Source organism: Leuciscus leuciscus, assembly GCF_965113295.1.
Source record: "Leuciscus leuciscus genome assembly, chromosome: 3".
NCBI lineage: Eukaryota > Metazoa > Chordata > Actinopteri > Cypriniformes > Leuciscidae > Leuciscus > Leuciscus leuciscus.
Window position 1 is genome coordinate 21247760 of NC_138727.1, and position 21984 is coordinate 21269743.

The 21984-nt window shown below is 36.4% G+C and overlaps 2 protein-coding genes across 4 annotated transcripts; one reads left to right on the top strand and one right to left on the bottom strand.

Moving 5' to 3' along the window:
• Nucleotides 1-521: 521 nt before the first annotated feature.
• arhgef38 (Rho guanine nucleotide exchange factor (GEF) 38) lies at nt 522-15785 on the top strand. Of its 3 annotated transcripts, none has more exons than XM_082165651.1 (15): nt 522-770; nt 863-1154; nt 4326-4510; nt 4813-4930; nt 5365-5512; nt 5601-5618; nt 5909-6108; nt 6318-6451; nt 6530-6634; nt 8567-8689; nt 9161-9472; nt 10181-10312; nt 10393-10594; nt 11779-11990; nt 15314-15785. In XM_082165651.1, the coding sequence occupies exons 2-15, from the start codon at nt 929-931 to the stop codon at nt 15494-15496; spliced, it is 2298 nt and encodes a 765-aa protein (XP_082021777.1). In that variant the 5' UTR covers nt 522-770; nt 863-928; the 3' UTR covers nt 15497-15785. The 3 variants fall into 3 exon arrangements, with proteins under 3 accessions (XP_082021777.1, XP_082021778.1, XP_082021776.1); XM_082165652.1 differs by having other exon boundaries at nt 895-1154; XM_082165650.1 differs by lacking the exon at nt 522-770 and having other exon boundaries at nt 798-1154.
• Nucleotides 15786-15833: 48 nt separating this feature from the next.
• On the bottom strand, nt 15834-21633 carry LOC309495803 (integrator complex subunit 12-like). The gene is made up of 6 exons (XM_082165671.1): nt 20925-21633; nt 20681-20842; nt 20415-20599; nt 18264-18423; nt 17857-18009; nt 15834-16629 (listed from the first exon to the last, which is right to left on the bottom strand). The coding sequence occupies exons 1-6, from the start codon at nt 21078-21080 to the stop codon at nt 16021-16023; spliced, it is 1425 nt and encodes a 474-aa protein (XP_082021797.1). The 5' UTR covers nt 21081-21633; the 3' UTR covers nt 15834-16020.
• Between the last annotated feature and the right edge of the window lie 351 nt (nt 21634-21984).

Consider the following 21984-nt stretch of genomic DNA (forward strand, 5'->3'; position numbering starts at 1 on the left):
TGTTATGCAGCTCATAGTTCCAGATTAACCATGTCACCTGAATGAAGGGTAAATTCACATACCTGTTTATGGGAAACTTTTGAATATAGTTTTAGACAAATGCACAGCTGACCCTGAATGTAGTCATGCATGTTAGTCAGAGTGAAAATGGCTTGACAACCATCTCTGATTTAAGGTACATTTGAGTTTTGAGAGCATAATCTGGTTTAAATCTAATATCTGATCTATTAAAATATTAATCTGAATAAAACAAAAGTCTTAGTTAAAAGCCCCTATATTCTGTCACATGACATTTCACAGGGTTTACGCATTTGGTCTTCATGTTTATATATACACCAGCATTGACGTAATGCTTTGTAAATGTTGACACAAATCGAAAACTTTACAGGCCTGTTTGATATGTCGACCTTTGTCATGGCCTTCAAAGTTAAGTCATCAGACCCTCCTTCTTGTTTAATATTAACTCTATCTGCACTCATCCGAAACAATATTTCCAGAAGTCTATTGTAAAGCGTCTCACATAGATACCTATTGCTTGTGTCTTGGCTGGCTGGTGGTCTGTTGCTCTCATTTATCATATTCCACATGTCCAACAGGTATGCAAATTCAAGTCACTCAGGAAGATATTACACTGTGTGAAACATTTTATGCCATCTATCTTTGCCTTAAGGGAGACCAGACTCTGAAAAGACCAGAATCTCTAGCTTCATGATTGTCTTTTTTGTAAAGAGAGAAGTGAAGGAGGTGTGGCTACAGCTCTCGTGAGACAGGTATGGCGGAAACAGAAGAGGGGGAGGGTTTACCTGCATGGAGTTAGTGTACACAGCAATAGAAGCAACACTGCACCTGTTCCTCTTCCCAGACTCTCCCTCTCTTTTACCACCTCTACTCCAGACAGCCAAGCAAGAGGGAGCAGAAAGGGGTCAACATGGATCCCAACCAGGCCAGTGGGAATGACAGAGAGACTGAAAAGGTGGAGAGAAAAGAGAAGGACAAAGGAATTAAAAGGAGAAACAGACTTTTCGTAAGATACCTGGAAAGGAGGAAGACAGATACTATTGTGGAAGATGACGCTTCCAAAGGTGACATCAGCATCGCAACCTTGGTGAGAAGGAGCTATTCTGACAAGACAGAGTATAGTGCTAAACTTAAAGGTAATTTTTCCTCACAAACTGGATAGAATTCTTTTCAGCTATTTGAATGAAGTTGTGACTTTATAGTGGTTAAACATTAGATTATAGTAAAGCCTTGATAACCTTAGAAAGACCGTTGTTAGGCTCACATCAACACGTTTTAGACATCCTGCAGAGCAGCAGGTTAGCACAGACTTGATTTTATACCGATTATACTCTTTTAAAGCCTCCCATCTCAAATTCCATTAGATCTTTGTGCAGAGTGAAGTAAAAAAAAAAAAAAGGGGGGCATATGTGTGCTGATGCTTAGCACCTGTTGCGTTGTTACATTACAGAGAGAGAGCTATTCCCACTGGACTGATGTCACATATGCAAACTGAACCTCGGCCACAGTGCTGAACATGGTTGGTGAACAGTCGTAAACAAGCTCAGCCACAGTGCCTACGCTGTTTACTTTATCAGGAAGTTGCTATCTACTGATTTTTATTTGGTTTATTCCGCATTGCACTCTTTTTGCATTATTAGAGTATTTAACTTGATGAGTAGAATATATTATAATTAATATGAAGTAATTCATTCATTCATTTTCTTGTGAATGTCATGTCACAGTCTGGTTGTGATGATATGTGAATGTCATCATAATCTTAACTTGAGAATGACATCAGCTGACAGAAAAACTAGTTTAACAGCCTCCACTGAGCAGGGAATGAGGCCTTTCAGGGCTGCCAAGTCATGACATTGAGGACATCTCACAGCTATGAGGACAGTCTTGTCATACAAGCTTCTTAGTTTTCATTCAATAGCCCTTATATAAACAAAATGTGTTGTCATACATTCAAATCATGTCAAGGAGAATTCTGAGACTTCACAATTCATCTGTAAAAAGCAAACAAATCATTCTGAATTTCACTTAAGAAACAGTACATGACTGAAACGCTTGCAACTAGTCAGCAGTTTTAGTTTCTTATTGTATGTGTAAAGCATTAGCAATGAGACTTATCATTTTTAAAACCTTTCAGTTCTAGAAATTAGTTGTTAAATTAAGTTATTTCAGTTATTAATATACCTTCATATAGTTCCAACAAAGTGAGGTAGTCCATTTTATAATTTTATTTTTAAAATTTGAGACACTTCAGTTCACACATGTTTAGCCATATAGTATATTTATATTGCAAAGTATGCCATTGACAGCCAGCTGTATGTCATATGGCACAATTAAAGTCAAATATGATGACATCATTGAGGAAATGTTGATCCCTGAACAGGAAATGCTCATAAAACTGAGTGTTCTGGATCACTTATCATGCTTCATAATGAAACAATGGATTTACTAAAACAAGAATGTTGTTTTAGCACATCAGTATGACTGTATAAATGTGTTTGAAATATGATATTTTCATGTCTTTCCCAAAAGAAAAAAGAAAATGTCCAAAGCAAACACTTGATCATATGAGATACAAGCTCTTAATGGGCACTTGCAGGGCAGGTTCCACTTGTGTGTGCGTGTGTACAAGAGGTATGTTTGGATCCTGTATGTTTACTTTGTGTTACTGAATCAAACCAAGCGGAGAAGGTAGGATGGGAGTCTTGCTTGAGGCTTTCAAATAATTAAAACGAAATAGGCAGATAATTATTGATGCTATACAAAGACACTGGAGCTAAATCAACACTCACAGTGAGCTCAAAGCACATCTCCAAGCTTGAGTTCAGTCAGGTAATGTTTTCCTGCAGAAATGTGATCTGTTCAGCGTGGCACAGGTTTCCATTAGTCGGCCTTCAGTGAAAAGTCTTTGTGTTTTCTTTTCATGAGGACCTTTTGCCAGTCTAAATTGCTCAGCCAGTCAAAATGCAGGTTCACAAGAGAATAATGTAGTACTGATTAAACATTTCCTATGAGGAATCTTGAATTCACTGTATTAGCTTAAGATTGCTGTCATGTTTTAATTTATTCTGCATCAAGACATACATGTTCTGGTGATTTTTTAGGGCATAGTTATATGATTCTGTGTGAGTGAAATGAGTGAAACACAACTCCTCTATTGTCATAACCAAACTCTTTGTCTAAGACTTGTTCCTCGAATCATATCTGCCCACTGCTTATTTTTTCACACATAATAAGTCACAGTTTTGTTTCCTATAATTAAAGCTGATTTATAATTCATAAGCGTGAAATTTAAGATTGGATCATTTAGACATGTTTAATGCAAGGGGAATTCCTCACATTATTGTAGTAATTTCATTATTTACATCTAAAAATATTAAAATGTGGTCTAATTATTAGTCATTTTAAACACCAAATCTGTATGATTGAGATGTGCAGGCACTAAAAGAAATAAAAGGCCTTTTCAGCATTGCATCACTGTGCCAAAAAGTAATGTGACACCTGGCCCCACCTTTGCCTGTAGCCTCTCTGTCTCTTTCTGTAAGGAGGAAGTGTCAAATGTAGGTGACCAGGAAACAAAGAATCATCTCACTTCCCATGAGTAGCCTACATACTTGCTTTGTTTAACTTTCATATTGCTTGCAGCAATACCTAATATTTAGTTTTATTTAGTAAGCTAATGTATTCTATTTTGATGATTAATAACTCAATATAAGAATTGCACTGCTTAATTGCATGTAATTATTTAAAAAATAATGAAATTACTCTTATAAAATAACACTCTAGGTCAGTTTTCAGGTCAGTTTTTATTACAGAGAATTTTTTTTAGCCCATAATACCCATCATATAATATACCCATAATTTTCTCGCAATTGCATGATATAAACTCGCAATTCTGTCTTTATAACACGCAACTGCAAGTTTAAATCTCGCAATTCAGATATTAGTCAGAATTACGAGATATAAACTCTTATATCTCGCAATTCTGACATAACTCGCAATTGCGTGTTATTAAGTCAGAATTGTGAGATATAAACTCAGTTGCACACAAACAAGTCAGAATTGTGAGATACAAACTCAGAATTGTGAGATATATACTCACAATTGTGAGAAATAAAGTCAGAATTGTTTACATCTTAGTATTTTTTTTATTTATTTTTTTACTGTGAATTTCTGGCAAACACAGATGTGTTTTTTACCAATTTACATTTACATTTACGATTAACGGGATTTTTAAATTTTTTTATAATGTATGTACAATCTGAACTGCATAATTCATCTCTTTTTCTTTTTCTTTGTCCTTGCATCAGAGAAAATGTCCCCACATGATATCTCTTTAGCCACATCCCCAGCCATGGATCCAGAAGAAATCCGCCACAGGAAGATGATAAAAAGGTCAAAGGTCATTGAGGAGCTGGTTAGGACAGAGGGAGATTATCAGAAGGACTTGGAGCTCTGCATAAGCGAGGTTCTGCTTCCTCTCAGAGCAGCCCAGGCATGTTCACAGTCCCATAGAGATGTATTCTCTCAAATATGAAAATTCTGTCTTTTTTAAACATGATCAAGAGCAACCTAAAGTACAAATCGGCTGGGCCTTTACAATCTTGTAACTGCAGATTTAGAACACCTTTAGATTTGTAATGTCATCAGAGGTATATAAAGGTTTTATGTTATCACTAATTACTGCAAAAAAAGATTCCTATGTGTAGTGCATAGATAAGCATCTACTAAACTTGCTATTTCTATATTAACATTTTGTTTGATGCATGATTTTGGGGTCTGATGGGTTTGTTATAGGTGGTGGATGTGGATCGACTGTTCACCAACATTGAGTCTGTGTGTGTTGTCTCTGCCGATCTGCTCCAAAGGCTACAAGATGCCATAGCTGACCCTGACCCTGAAACACAACTCATAGGTAATTTTGAAATACATTTGAAATAGAAACATTCGACTTACAAGCATTAAAATAAAAACAAAAACGTTGGCTATAATTAATGGTATGTTACATAACAACTGACATTACAAATTAGGATTCATTTAGTGGTTATTATTAAACTAAAGATTAATGAACTTAATAAACCCAATAAAAATAATGTTAATATACAACAAATAAAAAACACTTTTATAGATTTCTAAACATTAAAAAAAGTTGCTGCCTCAAAAATGTAAATACAATCAAATTGGCTGTTTAAGTCATTTCAACTTAAATTACATTAAACAGACTTGTTGAAAAAAAGTTGAAAATTGCTTAACTTATTTTGATGAGTTAAAGCAATGTAAAAACATATGTTGCCATAACTTATTGATCATATAATTTATTGACTGATTTTTTATTTTTTTATTTTTTAGGAGAAGTTTTTATCCATGCCAAAGCTGTCATGGAGGAGGTATACAAAATTTACTGCTATCATCACGACGAGGCTAATGCTTCACTCAAGTCTTATGAAGCACAGGAGGACATTCAGCAGCATTTTAGAAGATGTATATCAACACTCAAGTAAAGATGTTAACTGCATGTATCTCTTAGATATAAGCCCTTTGGCTCTAATGTGTACAATAATGATTTATTGTCTCTTCTCTCACAGGAAAATATATGACCTGGAGTGAGTATGCAATTTTTGATTTAAACTCTGTGATAAATAATATACAGTAGTGAAAATTCTGACATTTTATCATTATAAACATGAATGTTACTTTATAGACATGTTAATAGACAGCTTAGTTCTCAATGCAACTTATAAGCATTAATCAAAACTGTGACTTTGTTGTTGCACCTCATGCTCAGTTGAGCTACAGAAACATCATAAAAGTCATTTATACAGATTGTACATAGTGAACAAAGTGGAGTTCACCAAATCTGAATAGTTGTTCTTCATTCAATGTTATGTTTTAGAGGGAAGCCCAATTTGCTTGACATGGGCTCTCTGATCATTAAACCAGTGCAGCGTGTCATGAAATACCCGCTGCTGTTGGCTGAACTGTGGAATGCCACACCCATGGACCACCCTGACAACAGGCCCTTACAGGAAGCTCTGACCACTGTGAAGATCATTAACGTCAACATTAATGAGTTTAAGAGGAGGAAAGACATAGGTGAGACATACACATGATCTTATAATAACTATATCAAATAGGCCTACACGGTTTTAGGTTGCAAGTTTTCCAATAGTGCAAACGTGGTTCAGAAAGTATTTTGGGTTAAAGCAACCATGCATGTCTATAAAACTCACGTATAAAAGATTTTTGTTGTGTTTGCTTTGTAAGTATTAAAGTTTGCAAATATGACACTTTTGTTGTTTCAGTGCTGAAGTACAAGAGGAGTGACGATGAAACCTCACTGAGGGTTAAACTCAACAAGTTCAACATTCATTCTATCAGGAAGAAATCTGACCGCCTGACAAGCTATTTTAAGATGCTCACTGGCGTTGAGCCACAGGTACTTTAACCAAACGAGGCAAAAATAACCATGTTTTTACTCAGGCCTCTGTAAAGGCAGCTTTTCTCTTCTCCACAGGTGAGAGATGAAGCGTTTGACAAGGAGGAAAAACTTTTCCGTTGCCTTGAGAAAGCTGTGAGACAGCTAGTGAAAAACATCAGCTGTTACTTGCTCTATACTCAGGTATGAAGAAACATGTGACATATTTTTAGTTATACAAAAATAGATGCAATTAAGGAAAGACACTTTAGGCAATAGTATTTCCATACATTTGTACATTTGGAGATTTTTGGGCTATTTTGCTTCCATAACAGACTAGTGGAAAGAAAACATCCAAATACAGATTTAAGCGTTTATTTTATTACAAATTATTTATTTGCATCTGTAGATTTTAAAAATATATTTAAAGGCTTTTTTTAATTAGTTATTTTTGTTCTCATGCACTGAGCCAGAAATCCCCTCTTCAGTAGCCCTACATACACCAAAATTATCTTACATACATCAAAAAAGTTGTATTCATATATTTATTCTATAGTTTTAACAGATGGGGTTTGTTCATATACAAGTTTTTAGGAATATTTTTAGAACATTTTATTATAGATTATTTAGAACTATTATTATTCCTAAAACATGCAAAAAATTATAAAATCTGGCTGTTTTCTAATTTATGGAGAGATACAAATTTATATTCAAAACCTCTGTAAAAACCTTTAACTCTATTATGCCAACAAAATGAAACCAGAATTTTGACCCTGGCTTCATCCAATGTTCAAATTAAGTCTTCTGGAAATGTATGCAAACTAGTGCATATTTAGTTAGATAATGCATAATTTGCTTGTTTAAACAACACAACATTTTAACAATGTAATAATACCAAGTTTTGGCATGAAACTCTAGGTTGTGCAGGCTGATAAGTCCTTAAAACTCATTTGGTAGAGATCACATCGTCATCTACATAACTCAACATGCAAACAAATACCAGTGTTGCTGTTAGCAGTCTGCAGTGTTCAGAAACTCTCCACCTTCCCCAGCTCCACCTGTCTAGATCTGCTACGTGGGGTTATTTCATGTATGTTACATGTGCAGGAGCAGCTTGTCTTACATGCTCACAGCAATGTCTGTGTAGCATGTAAGACAATGTATTGGCAGTAGCAAGTCATAGCATAGCAGATCTATTCCGCCAAGACTAAATACATTAAAATTGCCATATCCACTACCATTACCATGTCAGTCTCTCAGAGAGTTGTCATGACAGAACTGTCTTAATGTAGCTACTTTGATTAATCACCTGGGGAAATATGAGTGATATCTATTAGTTTTTTTCTTTTTTAGCTTATTCACCTGTGGTGTCTTGCCTTAAACATCTCTTTATAACATTTCAAGTATTGTTGTTTTATTTTGCTGTAGAACAGTGCAATGCACATTTCCAACCTCACTGTTAGTACAGCAATATTTCACAAATTAATTTCCATTGTGATTAGAGCAGTCAGTGTTAACACATCCTTCGCAAATATGATTAATTTCATTTATAGAAAAAATCTGCTGCACTAGGTATTGTCCATCTTCCTCCTTTGAAAAACTAACAATGTTTTGGGTGGTGTTTTCATTTCTGCTTTAGCAGGTCTTTTATAGGGGGTACTTTGTACCTCACATACTATCCTTGCATTTATTTAACAGTTTCTAAAAAAAAGTTAATTTAATCACCTTGACAAAAAAATAAGAAAATAAAGTAGCCTATATGTAACCTATGTGATAAAGTCTCATACATACTAAATTCATTCTATATAAATCAGCCCTCAAAATCAATCTTAAAATGGCTGCGTGGTTCAGGACAATTTTTGCAGCATAGGAAAGTGCTGAGATAGTGCTGGTTACTGAGGGTTTATTTAGAAAAAAAGAAGAAAAAAAAACATCCAAAAGGCCTAGCCCCATTCTACTGTAAATTTGGAAATCGAAAGCACTCAAACTTTTAAATAATGTGTTCTAAATATATTATATTTATATATTTATTTATTTATTTCGATTTTATATATGTAGATCTGGGTCCTGAATTAATTGAATTATATAAATGTTGATCAGTACTATGTCCTGTTTTTATATTTCTCTTTACTGTAGGAGATGATATCCATTGCTGTTCAAAATGCACAGGACCTAGAAACTATAATGAAGGATCCAGACAAAATAGACACCAATGGCTTTCAGCAAAAGAGGAATGGCAATGACCCATACAAACAATTTGTAAGTGTTTCCCCTCACACACACACACACACACACACACACACACACACACACACACACACACACACACACACACACACAAAAAGATGTATTTGCATAAACTATGGAGTAAAATTTCCCCTCAGTTCTTGTCAGCAACTGCACTGTGAAACATTCTCAAACAGTCATGGATGGTCATTTTAAAATTTTAAGTGAGCTAAGTTTCTCTTTAAAATTACATATAAGCAACAGGAAGTACAATAATGCACAATATGAGCTCAAAGCCATCATACAGACTGCGGCACTCTAATATTTTGGCTAAGTGAGATTCACTATAGTATTCCCTTCATTTTTCACATTTCATACACACAATTGTGTCATTATGCTTCCTTTTCAATCAAAGCATTTAGTCTGTAAGGGCTGTAAACCTATTAAATGTCTGCATCTGCTGCAAATAGCAGCTTAAAAATGTGTATGGTTTGTGTTCCTCAGAAAGATCATATGGAGCATCTAGTTCTGGCTCCTCTCTCCAGCCTGCTGGGAATGTTTGCATCACCACAGAAGCTGATACAGAAGCGCTACGATAAACTGTTGGACTACTGCAGCCAGTTGGATTCCCGATCCTCCAAAGAGGAACAGGGCCTGGCCAAACGAGATTACGAGGCCCTCAATGCCCAGCTGCTGGATGAGCTGCAATGCTTCAACCGAGCTGTCAGGACCATCCTCACCAACTGCTTGATTTGTATAGTGAAATTAATTAGAAAGCTGATGGATGCAGCCCAACCGCCTGTCCACCAGCTACCGGTGAGTTAAAGCAGGCAGAACTAATGATTTTAAAACAAATCCCAAAATTATTTTGAAATGTAGAGAAAGTGACAGAGTCCTTTTTCATTTTGGAAACCCCAGTTTTAAGTGTCTTGTTCAAAGGCATAATGGTGATTTTACAACATATCAGGTTACTTATGTGGTCCATGGTTGGATTCAAACCTACAACCTTTGTGTTATCCAAAACTATTAGCCTGTTATATTCTAAACATAAAGGATCTTTACGCATACAAGTATAGCTTCCCACAGAACATGACATTTGAAAATTCAAGTTCAGGAGGATACATGATAATTTGTTACAGTTACTTTCTGTAAAACAGTAATAATGGAGATAAATATAAAGCATATTCAAAAGTGTAATATAACATTTTAACCATTACAGTGGTTGTTTCATCTACAACGATGGTTCTCAACTTTTTTAAATCCAAGTTTGTACAAGAAAATATTCAAAGGCTCACATATCTAGTCTGATATGTACCTCTGGGACTTCTGTTTTGATAATAATAATAAAAAGTTGGTGTTATTTAGATTGTTAGTTTGTGTTTTTAGCATTTTAATTAAGATGATGTTAATATACATTTATTTGACTTATTAGGGCACCCGTGGAAGTTTCTTGATGTCCCCTGGTTAAGAATCACTGATCTATAGTATATGCATTTTAATCATTGCATTGGTCATTCTATCCAGGTTCCCTTGTCGAACTTTAGTGAAGTCCAAAATTCTATCATGGAGGAGCTGAACAACCTTGGATTCTTCAAAGAAAATTCCCAAAAGCTGATGGAGCGCAAAGTGAGCTTTGAGAAACGGGACAAGAAAATGGTATGATTACAAATGATAAATTTATTTGGGTAAACCCATATTGCTATTAAGGTCTCAGTTGAGTGTAAATTTCTCTTCAGGCCCCAGAGATCTTCAGACAGACTGAGGAGCACAGAGCCTGGCTCCTGGAAGAGTATGCAGTGGATCGGCTCTATCAGCTCAAGCGCAATTGCAATGCCTGTCAGGAAAAAGACATCAGCCTGCTGGAGGGGGAGCTAGTGGCCCTGCTGGAAGACAAAGACCCAATGGGCAGCAGCAGCCGCTGGCTGGTACACACTGGGAGTAAGTTTGTTTACTTGTGTTCAAATACACTTTCATTTATTTTCAGAAAAAAAAAAAAAGATTTATAATAATGCATAGCATATAAGAGGGAAGTTTTAAATATTGATAAGTCAAGATGTACACTGTCTACAACACATCTATTGTGGCTGCAGAAAACATTTCTTATTATTATCACAGTTGTGTTGCTAATATTTTTGTAAGATCTACATGTTAACATTTGTTGATGCAGTAGCTGTCATTAAATTAAAATGTACTTTTATAGTTTTCATTAGTCTTAAGCTAATGTTCATTTCTACATAAATTATTACATTTTAACATTGTATTGTATCAAGTTGTAAAAATAAACATTAACAAATATATTATGAATGAATATTAATTAACAATGTACAATATGTATAAATTAACATTAACCTACTTTAACATTAACCTATCATTAACATACCCTAATGCATGTTAAATGTTAAATGCAAATGTTCAAATTGAATTTTATTTTAAAGTGTAACCAGTTTTTTTTAACGTTTGCTCACGCTTACGCTATTAATTCACATGAGAGTTTATACTTGTAAACACAATGATATTTACAGTAGACACCATTAACTAAAGCATTAATAAGGCTGGTGGAAATTTTGTATGCATCCTATCTATCTGCTGTTGAACTTCATAACCTTACAGCCGAGAGTAATGAAATCCCATAAGGATTTTCTTTCGTCACATGTCTATAAACTAGCCTTAACTCCACAGAGACTGTTGCTTCACAACAGGACCAGCATTCTTGTTATGTAAGGTGATCAACATGTCTGTTATCAACTATTGAAAGGAGTTTCAGGTCATTGGGGGATAAAAAAAAAAAAAAAAACAGTGACTGGAAGTAGAAAAAAAGAGTTCAGCCAATAAAGCCCTTGAAATATTTACTTGAAATCTTTAAATATCACAATAATAATGTTATGCTATGATATTTGAATTGTATTATTAAAAAAAGAATGTGAAAAGTGTAATCCATGATCCTTCAGACAACTCATTTAATTAGTTTGAGGTCTGAAACTGATCTGTCTGAGATGACGTTCACTCTTGTGGTCTTACAAAGCTGCCATTATTTTGCTCCTATTCGGTTAACCAGGCTCCTGCTGTTGATAATGACATTTCTCTTTGTCTTTGTGTGTGTGTGTGTGTGTGTGTGTGTTTAGGTACGCAAGGCTATGTGTACTCCTCATTCCTGAAAGCCTACAACCCCCAGCGAGAGGTGACTGAAAGGCCAGATGACTTTGACAATCTGAGTCTGTTTGTCTCGGGCAGCAGGAGCAGTAGTATGAGGAGCTTCAGTCCGAACAGCACTTCAGACAGTATGTCCCCTCAGTCTGGACCACAGGACGAGCCGGACCACTCTGAGGACCAATATGTAAGACACATGGAAAGTGTGTGTGTGGTACACAAGACTTAAAGGATATTTAATCAATTTCACACATGCAAGTGTGCCGTTGTTCCAAATATCAGCACTAGTGATGCACTGAAATTTTGCCAACTGAAAATATTCACCCGAAACAGCAAAAAAATTATATTTATCTAAAGCATATCTGAACTCAGATGGTTGTAATTAGAGAATGCTTTGAAATACAAACCTACAAAATTATTGCAGAAGTAAAAGCAGCTTAAAAAAATTAAAGTGTAAAAAAGTTATAATAGTTTAAGTTTACTGTAAAGCAAAATGTACTAAACTAAATCTTTTGTTTTATACAAAATATACATTTTACAATATAATTTTGCTAGAAAATCAAAGCCATATATCTAACCAAGTTTTGATGATGTTTATATCATACAAATTGAAAGGCTAAAAGGTTTTAAGTACCCGTTTTCCATGGTAACGCAATGTCTCATTTCAAAACTGTTTTCACAGGATGAACTTTGAATGTTTACACTTTCAGATGATACCTAATTTATTGATTTCTAAAATATGTGATATGGAAAAAAGGCAATTAAAAAAGTGCGGCAAAAGTACAATGACAGTTAACAGGTTTCTCTGATGACACGTTTTCATGTGTCAGTGTCTATTTCGAGCACACAAGATGGATAAGCTACAAAATGTAAACATGTCAGCTGTGTGAACGCACTTTACCATGACAAAAAAATTAAGATAGTCGCAATAAAATTAAAAAAAACAGGCGCCTCGTTGCCTGGCTTATTGTATCATCTGAGAACACAACATCCTGAACAGCATAAAGAGTTAAATTACCCAAATTTTATTTTGGGTTTTGAAATTGAATTTTGGTTTCCAAACTTTGTGGGTGGGAAGTCTGAGTTCAGAGCAACAACAGCATAGAACAGCATGTTCACAACAGAACAATTATTATTTTGATTGCTTGTAAACAATAGTTCAATAAACAAGGAAACTAACTGAAAAACTAACATTTTAGACACAATGTTCCAGCTACTTTGTCCATTTTTGCTCCACCAATGGAAATAGTTCCAAACTATAACAAACAGGAACAACCATTGCATGCCTCCGAGCAAAACATAGTGGTGTTTCCTTCCTGAATGAATCAATGTTTTTTGAATAATCAGTCATTGATTTCATTCATTTACTGGCGAAACGAAGTGACCTGCAGAATGGGTCACTGATAGCCTGTGTGAAATGCCACAAACAGACAAGTGGAGTAATAGGAACATTCAAATGTCCCAGTGCTTTGCAATTTCAGCCCAACTGTAAAGCCAATCAAATTAAAGAGGACCATAATTAACTGTAGTGTAAAGTGATGTTTCACATTTTTGAAAAAGTATAATTGAACATTTTTAATACTACCTGGAGGACTTCAATGGATTTTGCTTTATGTCAAGCAGTAAAGACAACATGAAATGGCATTCCGACTACTTTACTGTGATGTGTGTCAAGTGAAAAAGAATATTGTTCACTAAGGCCGCATTTACATTATATGGTTCAAGTGAACCAATTGCGATGTTTTCCTCCCATGTGGCACAGATCGGATATGACCCACAAACAGGAAAAAAATGTGAAAAAATCTGATATGCATCGGAAACATGCATTTGCGTCTGCCATGTAAGTGGATAGATCGGATATTCCTTTCAATGCGAGTCATACGTCATTGAAAAAGCATAACGTCAACTCAGGTGGGCACCAACCGTGATCACATGACTCTTTTCAATGGAGGACAAATGCTCAACCCAATGTTTTGTTGACCTTTAAAGATAATAAAAGCTTAAGCTTGAATTATCATTTCATCTGCGTTAGTGATGTAGTACTCGAGTCCGGTCTCGAGACTGATTTCTGCTTTCTCGGACTCGTCTCGGACTTGTTCCTTCAAAGACTCGGCCTTTACTCGGTCTCGGACCACAGTGGGAGGAGAAGGACTCGTAATTTCAGACCGAGTCCTCGGAAAAAAAATTTCCAACGCATTTTTTTATGTTCATATAAAAAAACCACACAACACATAACAACAATAATAATAAAATGCAATGTTGACGGGCATTATTTGAAAATGACATCCTATGGTGCAGTGCAAAGATACTGCCGTCAGAGCCGTTTATTTATCTCTATGGCTCTGCTGCCGTTGAGTGTCAGTAGGTCAGTGTCAGTGACTTCACTTCAGTTGCTGCCTGGTGTGATCACAGAGCGGCGGCAAGATGAGCAACAAGTCTGCCATCATCAAATAGGCAGAAGATGATGCATGTGGTAGGGATTTTTTTAATGATAGTAAAAGCATAGTCCATATTAAGACGTTAAGACTGCTCCTCTAAACAATTCCCAATCTAGCTTAGTCTGTAGGCCTAACTGTTGATTATTAACTGGGGTGATATTAAATCATGAATATGAAAACTGACATGTTTTATGGTCTAGGTCTCGACTCCTAAAGACTCGGTCTCGACTCGGACTTGCTTCCTCAAAGACTCGGTCTTGACTCGGACTCGACTGTATTTGAAAACCAACGGATTCGGTCTCGACCCTTCAAAGACTCGGTCTTGACTCGGACTCGGCATAGGCGGTTTCGTCCCTATCACTAGCGTCCACTGCAAATCGTGCCATTTTCACTTTCTTTTCGGCCCAAGCTTTTCCTGGTCAATACGTCTACCTTTGGTTGTTTCGCCAAGTGTATAGTGGAAATGCAGATATCGGATATGGGTCTTTTTTAAAAGATGATGTAAGCTGGTCGTCAAAAAACGAACAGACAAAAAAAACTGAAATAGTCAACAAATCAGAATTGGGCATCGGTACCTGCAGTGTAAATGCGGCCTAAATAATGTATACATGAGGATTTGTCTTGTGATGGGTTGAAGAATGTTAGGCTATGATACTAATCATCACTTAATATCATATTAATATTTTGTTAGCCAACATGACCTTGGCTATAACATTAGAAGAAAAATAATTGTTTCAGGAGGCAGAAAAGTTCAAGATCAATAGACGACTTGAGCGAATGGGGTCAATCGAGTTAAAAATGTTATATTGTGAATGGATAGACAGCGCCATCTACTGGTCATATGTCCCGGAAAGGCTAGAAGGACAAATCATTTATTGTCAATGAGACAAACTGATTTTCAGATACTGTTATGTTGCAATAAAGTTTTTTTTTTTTTGCGGTTTAAAACTAAAATGACATCTGATCTCTAAAGTTCAGCTTTCCTGTTTTGAGACTGTGTTGTTGTTGTCAAGCTGAATGATATAAAGAGAATAACAACAAGACACTAATTTTACTTCTCTTTTTTCTGCAGTTCTATGCAGTTTATGCATTCCAGGCGCGCTGTGAACAAGAGCTCACGCTTCAGGAGTACCAGCATGTTCGTATTCTTAAGTTTTCAGACCTCGGTGGTAACAAAGACTGGTGGCTCGCTGAATCTAATGGACAACGTGGCTACGTTCCAGCAAACTACCTTGGAAAGATGTCATATGCCTGAAGCTATTTTTTAATGTCTATTAATATTTTTATTTAAAGGAAGAAAAATATGAATTATAAATTAATTGCTTAATGAAGGCCAATCCCGCACAAATATTTTTGCACTACATGATGCTACCAACAGTGTTTACTTGAACTATATAAAAAAAAATTTATGGACAACATGTTGATAATTAAGAAAATATATATATTTTAACTATTTGTATATAGTTATATTAATATATATATATATATATATACATATACATATACATCTTATGTGATTATTAAATGATTTATAATCATGCAAATGACCTTGTCTGTTTTTTTGTGGGTTAAAAATGACAAGATTAAATTTCTTTAAAAAAAGGTGTTATTTATTAAACACGTTAAAATGAGCAGCTTGTTTTCAATAACGTGAATGGTTTAGAAAGAATGAGGTACATCTTCAAACCAAACCGCTTCAGAAAGACCAGTAACATTCAAGTATATGATTTGAAAAACCGGATTTGACTTGCTGTTTAACATAATAGCCTGGCTTCGTCCTCATTTCTTCAGTTTCTTCTGTGCTGCTTTCTTTTTCACCATCTGCAGGCGTTTCATAGCATTGAGCTGAGACTCCTGGGAAGTGGGCGCCTTGCCATCCGCTGAGGCTTTTGTTCCACTGCTGTTGTTATTGTTGTTGCCGCTACTGCCACCACTATTGCCCCCGTTGCCCCCTCCATTGCCTCCAGACCCACCATTGCCTCCCAGGCTGCTAGAGGGTGCTGCCCCAGGAGACAAAGATCCAGTCACAGTCATTTTTCCCAAGCTATCTCCACTGGCCGAACGGCTCAAAACCTGCTTGCCAAGTGTGAGTGGAGGGGGTGGTTTCATAGGTACCGTGCTGGAGCCATTGTTCCCATTACCACTTCCACCACCGCTGCCTCCTGAAGGTTTATTAGCCAGACCTGGCTTAACATTGGCCAGTGCAGAGAGCCCCACAGGTTTAGAGCCTGAGGGAGGTGGGGTTGATTTACTGCTACCTGGCTGACTGGTGCTCAACTTGGTACTGGAAGGTCCAACATTTGAGGTCTTGGTAAAGGCAGCCCATCCTGTAAGGCCTTGGGGCAAAGATGAGCTACTGCCGGAGGCGTTTCCTGATGCCGCAGGCGCCTGGACAGAAGAAGAAAAGTACTTAATGAGACTTCATAACGGACATTATACATTGGCGTACTGATCTCTCATGCCTTTCTCACAGTATATAAATAAAACTAGATAACTATAGAACTGGATGTTTTCACACTGAAAATTCCAAAAAGAAAAGATACACATCAAATACCTGACTGATACACTTAATTACTCCATGCACAACTGTCCTTACATACTGGAGGGTGAGGGGCTGTCAGACCTATCAATGGCCTATCGATGTTGGATAACAAAATAACCTTATAAAGTTCATGTATTATGGTAGAGTGCAAAGTATAGTCAGTGTATAGTGTGCCATTTCGGACAGTAGATTTTTCCAGTATTTTATTTGAGCTCTTTTATATTAAGATAATTACTGACCGTTACATTAAAGCCAGCTTGTGATTTTTCTTAGACTTTAAAGGGATAGTTCACCCAAAAATGAAAATTCTGTCACCATTTACTCACCCTCATGTCGTTCCAAACCTGTAAAACTTTCGTTCATCTTCGAAACACAAATGATATTTTAATGATATCTGAGTGATTTCTGTCCCTCCATTGACAGTTCAGGTAACTACTACTTTGATGCTAAAAAAAAAAAAGTGCATAAAGAGATCATAAAACAAATCCATATGAATTGAGCAGTTTAGTCCAGTTTTCTGAAGAGACACGATCGCTTTATATGATGAACAGAATTAATTTTAGGCTTTTATTCACATATAAACATTCAACTCACACATCAGTTGATGTAAACAGAAGCTCAAGCATGTTTGCTCGGTGTGCGAGAACCAGTGAGGTTCATTCTTGTGCGTTACGCAGGTTGAGCATTTATGTTCGCTGATGAATGTTATAAAAAAAAAAAGAATAAAAGTCTAAATTCAATCTGTTCATCATATAAAGCGTTCAAAACTCTTTAAGATCAAGATTTGGACTAAGCAGCTTGATTCATACAGATTCGTTTTACGATCTCTTTATGAACTTTTTGAAGCAACAAATTGGTAGTTGCGTAGCTGTCAACGGAGGGACAGAAAGCTCTCAGATTTCATTTAAAGTAGATGAATGAAAGTCTTACAGGGTTGGAATGACATGAGGGTGAGTAGATGATGACAATTCTTAAAAATTTTTGGTGAACTAACCCTTTAACTGTTCAATTGACACAGGTACTTTGAGTCTGAGACCCCTGTCTATAATCTCTACTTGTGTGAATACACTCACCTTCACCTCTGTTCTCTTAAAGGCCTGGAATGAACCAGTCGTTTCAGGTTTAGGCTTTAGTTCAGCTTTCTTCACTAGTGGATCTTTCAACATAGGTACAGCTGTTGCCAAAGCAGGAGCTGGTTTCTGTGGAGGCTTCTGCGTCTTTTGGGCCTGAGACATTAAAAAAACACATAATATTGAGTGTTCCTACTATACCGTAAAAAAATATTTTTCGACAAATATTATTGGAGCATGTTTTACAAGAAAATACTACTTCAGTCTTACTACTTCAAAATGTCATGTTAATTCAATATAACCTGCTGTTTCTTTGTGAAATTTATTAGCAATTTCTGAGTGAAAAAAATGTCTACACCAAAGTTTTTCAGTGTATTATATCAAATGTCTTATTGTCATGCAATTCTCACCATTCGTTTCATTTGCCTGGTGCATCGAGCACAGTACCACACTAGCCGTGGGTCATTGACATCCTTGTCAGTAACTTGAGGTTTGTGACACTCCTGATGATACAGATTATGACACTCTTGACACTCCACTAGTTGATTGCCAGAAGTGACTGTCATTTGCCTGAGAGGAAAGAAAGCTGGATTAATTTCACACATACAGTCATGTGAAAAAGAAAGTACACCCTTTTGAATTCTATGGTATTACATATCAGGGCATAGTTTAATAAAAAAAAATAAAAAAACAAAAAAACATCAGGTATTAAAATTAAGTAAATACAACCTCAGATGAACAACACATGCCATTATATCATGTCATTATTTATTTAACAAAAATAAAGCCAAAATGGAGACATCATGTGTGACAAACTAAGTTCAGAGTCTATGATTTAATAGCCTGTAGAACCTCCTTTAGCAGCAATAACTTGAAGTAATAATTTTCTATATGACTTTATAATAATGAATCTTCCTCGCTGTAGAATGATGGACTTAAAATTGTTTGGATCATTGCTGATGTCTTTCCTCCTTGGCATTGTGTTAAGACACTGAATGCTCTAGAGCAGCAAACTGCCAAAACTTCTGCTTTTATAGAGGTGATCACGCTTGGTGATGATCAAATAATCAAAGACATCTTGTAAGCAGCGCCGGACTACTACTTACTTACCCTCTTAATTCCTATGGAAGCAGTAAGTGTGTACTTAGTTTGTCACACATTATGGCCTAGTTTTTGTTAAATAAACGAAGACACGGTGTAATATGTCATGTGTTGTTGTTCATCTGGTGTTGTATTTACCTAATTTTGAGACCTGCCAAGGACCAGATGATTTCTTTATTATGTCCTGTGATACAGAAAACCAAATAATTTAAAAAGGTGTACTTTCTTTTTCACATGACTGTACATGGCTCATCAACAGTAACATGAGACAAATACATATCCAAAAAGGTTGATCAAATATACTGAAAAGGCAATAATACTAATATTATTTAATATTGATACACTTTTTGAATTAGCTTTTATTTTTTTATTTTCAACTTTCATTTTAATTGTAGGGTAAGCTTCAGTAATTTTGTACTTTTTATTTCAGTTTTGGTCGTAGACTGAAAAATATGGACGTAGTGTCCGTGAAGTCACCCGTATTTTTCTGAAGAGCATTTTTGAAGCCCAAAGTAGGCGGACCCGGCCGTGGCCATCTTGGTAGCACGTCACCGTGCATCACTCCCCGATAAACGAAAATGGGCAAAAAGGCGGGATTAGCTGAGGACACGTGACGCTAACAGACAGCAGACAAACGGCTAGTAGTGATAGCAGTGGCAATTCACCTGTCACTGAAGTGGCCATGCCCTTAATTAGGCAGAACTTTAGGGCTTAATATTATTTAAACGGATGAGTTATAAAATAATTCACCCCCTCACAGTTTTCATGAAGGGCAAATTTAGCTATATAGACCAAAACCACTTTTTGCACCAGGCTGTAAACAAATTTTTTTCTGCTGTGAAGTTGGGCATTTATATGGTATTGACTCTCTTTTGCATCCATCCTCTAGCGCCCAGTCGATGAATTGCAGTGTAAATCACTTCCGTGTTGGTTTCAAAAGAGAGACAGGCAGGTTGCCGTTTGGTTTTAGTTAATTTTTTTGTACTTATTTTGAAATGCATTTATTTATAGTAAGAAAGCAAGTGGTCATTTAACATCTTTTATCCAAAATTACTTTACAGGCTCAGTTAAGCAGGAGTAGCTAGTTTAAGACCCGGTTTCACAGACAGGTCTTAGATTAAGCCAGGATTAGGCCTTAGTTAAAGTAAGACTTTACTTACATTAACTTAAGTAGCTTTTCTTTTTTTTTCTTTTTGCCTTAGAAAAAACATTACTGGTGTGCATCTTGACACAAAACAATGGCACTGACATATTTGAAGATATAGCCTATCAGTGCAAGATGCTTTCAGTTAAAACAGCTCAAACATGCATTTTAGTCTGGGACTAGCATAAACCTTGTCTGTGAAACCGGGCATCCGTGTCACAATGGTGATAAATCATGATCCTTGTGGGGTCCGAACCAGTAACCCTCTGGTAACCAGGCCTTAGTTTAGGCCGGTGTGATATTCTACATTACTCACCGACAAACCACACAAGCAAGACCCATTTCCATGGCAAAGTCATCAGCGTTGGTTTCATCAATGTCTGTGAAATCTGGGATGGGAATGTCCTTGGTTTGAAAAGCAATCGGAGCGGGATGACAGTCCTGCTTTTCCACACGAGGTTTTTTAGGTGGCTCCGCTCCTTCTCCAGGATCAACCCTAATCTAAATATCATATGATCTTTTATTAGGTTGAGCTTTTCAAGTTATATCATATTTACAACAATAAACAATAGTGCAAAAAACCTTTTCCAAAGATCTTTTCTCGCTCTCTTTTTTGGTCTTCTCTGAGCTACTGGATTTACTGCTGCTGCTGCTGGTGATGGATGATGATGATGATGAACTGGAGGAGGATTTGGAGTCTTGTTTGGTCATTTTTGGTAATGACACTTTGCTCACTTCGGCTTCCTAATGAATGGAAAATGAGACACAAATGAATACATCTAACACTTAAATTCCAAACATAAAAATACATTTGTGATTTGATCACCTTCAGTGATGTCCTATAGATGGAGTCACTGCCCCTGGCTAAAGACTCATCCAGCAGGGCCTTAAGTTTCTCTGCTGAGTCTTTGCTCTTGGAGTGAAGGTACCCCAGTCCCTTCAGAAAGATGGGGTCTAGCTCTAGACTTACTGTTCCAGCCATTGCTTAGCAGTTATTATAAGACTTTACATAAGACAACGAATCAGCTCTCTTCCTATGGAAATGAATGTGGTGTAACGTTATACACGAATAGCACTAGATAACCCGCATTTCTGTCTCGTACAATCTCTAGGATTTTTAAGATAAACTAAGCAACCAGAACCGATTGACTCGAGATTAACGTCTTCCAGCTTTTGTCTAAAACACGTTTTATAAACAGTAGAAAATATTATTCTTAGCACTGATTAATTAAGTTTACAATGAGTAATTTGCTGCTTGAAATGTTCTGACTGCCTACCTATACTTAATAGAAATAGAACGAGTAGAAAGCGCTTGATAAAACACGGGAAACTGAAATGGGAGGGGCTTAGCAGCAAGACTGTTGTCTCCAATTGGTCAGATGGATCAATTTTCAGTTCTTCTTCAAACACATTTCCTCAGTATTTTTAATTCAAGACAATATTTAGAAAATTATAACTGACAAAATTATTGTCCACATGAATGCTGAAGCAACACGTGCACGGTTTTGTCACATGATAGTGGTTACTTTTCTTACCGTTTACTAGACTGGGAATATGTATACACACACACACACACACACACACACAAAAAAAGAGAGAGAGAGAGAGAGAGAGAGAGAGAGAGAGAGAGAGAGAGAGAGAGAGAGAGAGAGAGAGAGAGAGAGAGAGAGAGAGAGAGAGAGAGAGATTTACGTGTGCGGAACGCATGAGGGGATCAGACAATATTCCTTGGAATAAACTGAGTTAAATTAGTATACTTCAGAGTAGAACCAAGACAAACAACTCCTCAGATCTGAATGTGCCTCACTGGAGTATCCTGCTTTCTGAGCCGTCAAGTGCCCCCTATTGGACGATCCATTTTAATAGTGATATTTGCAGTCTTCTCG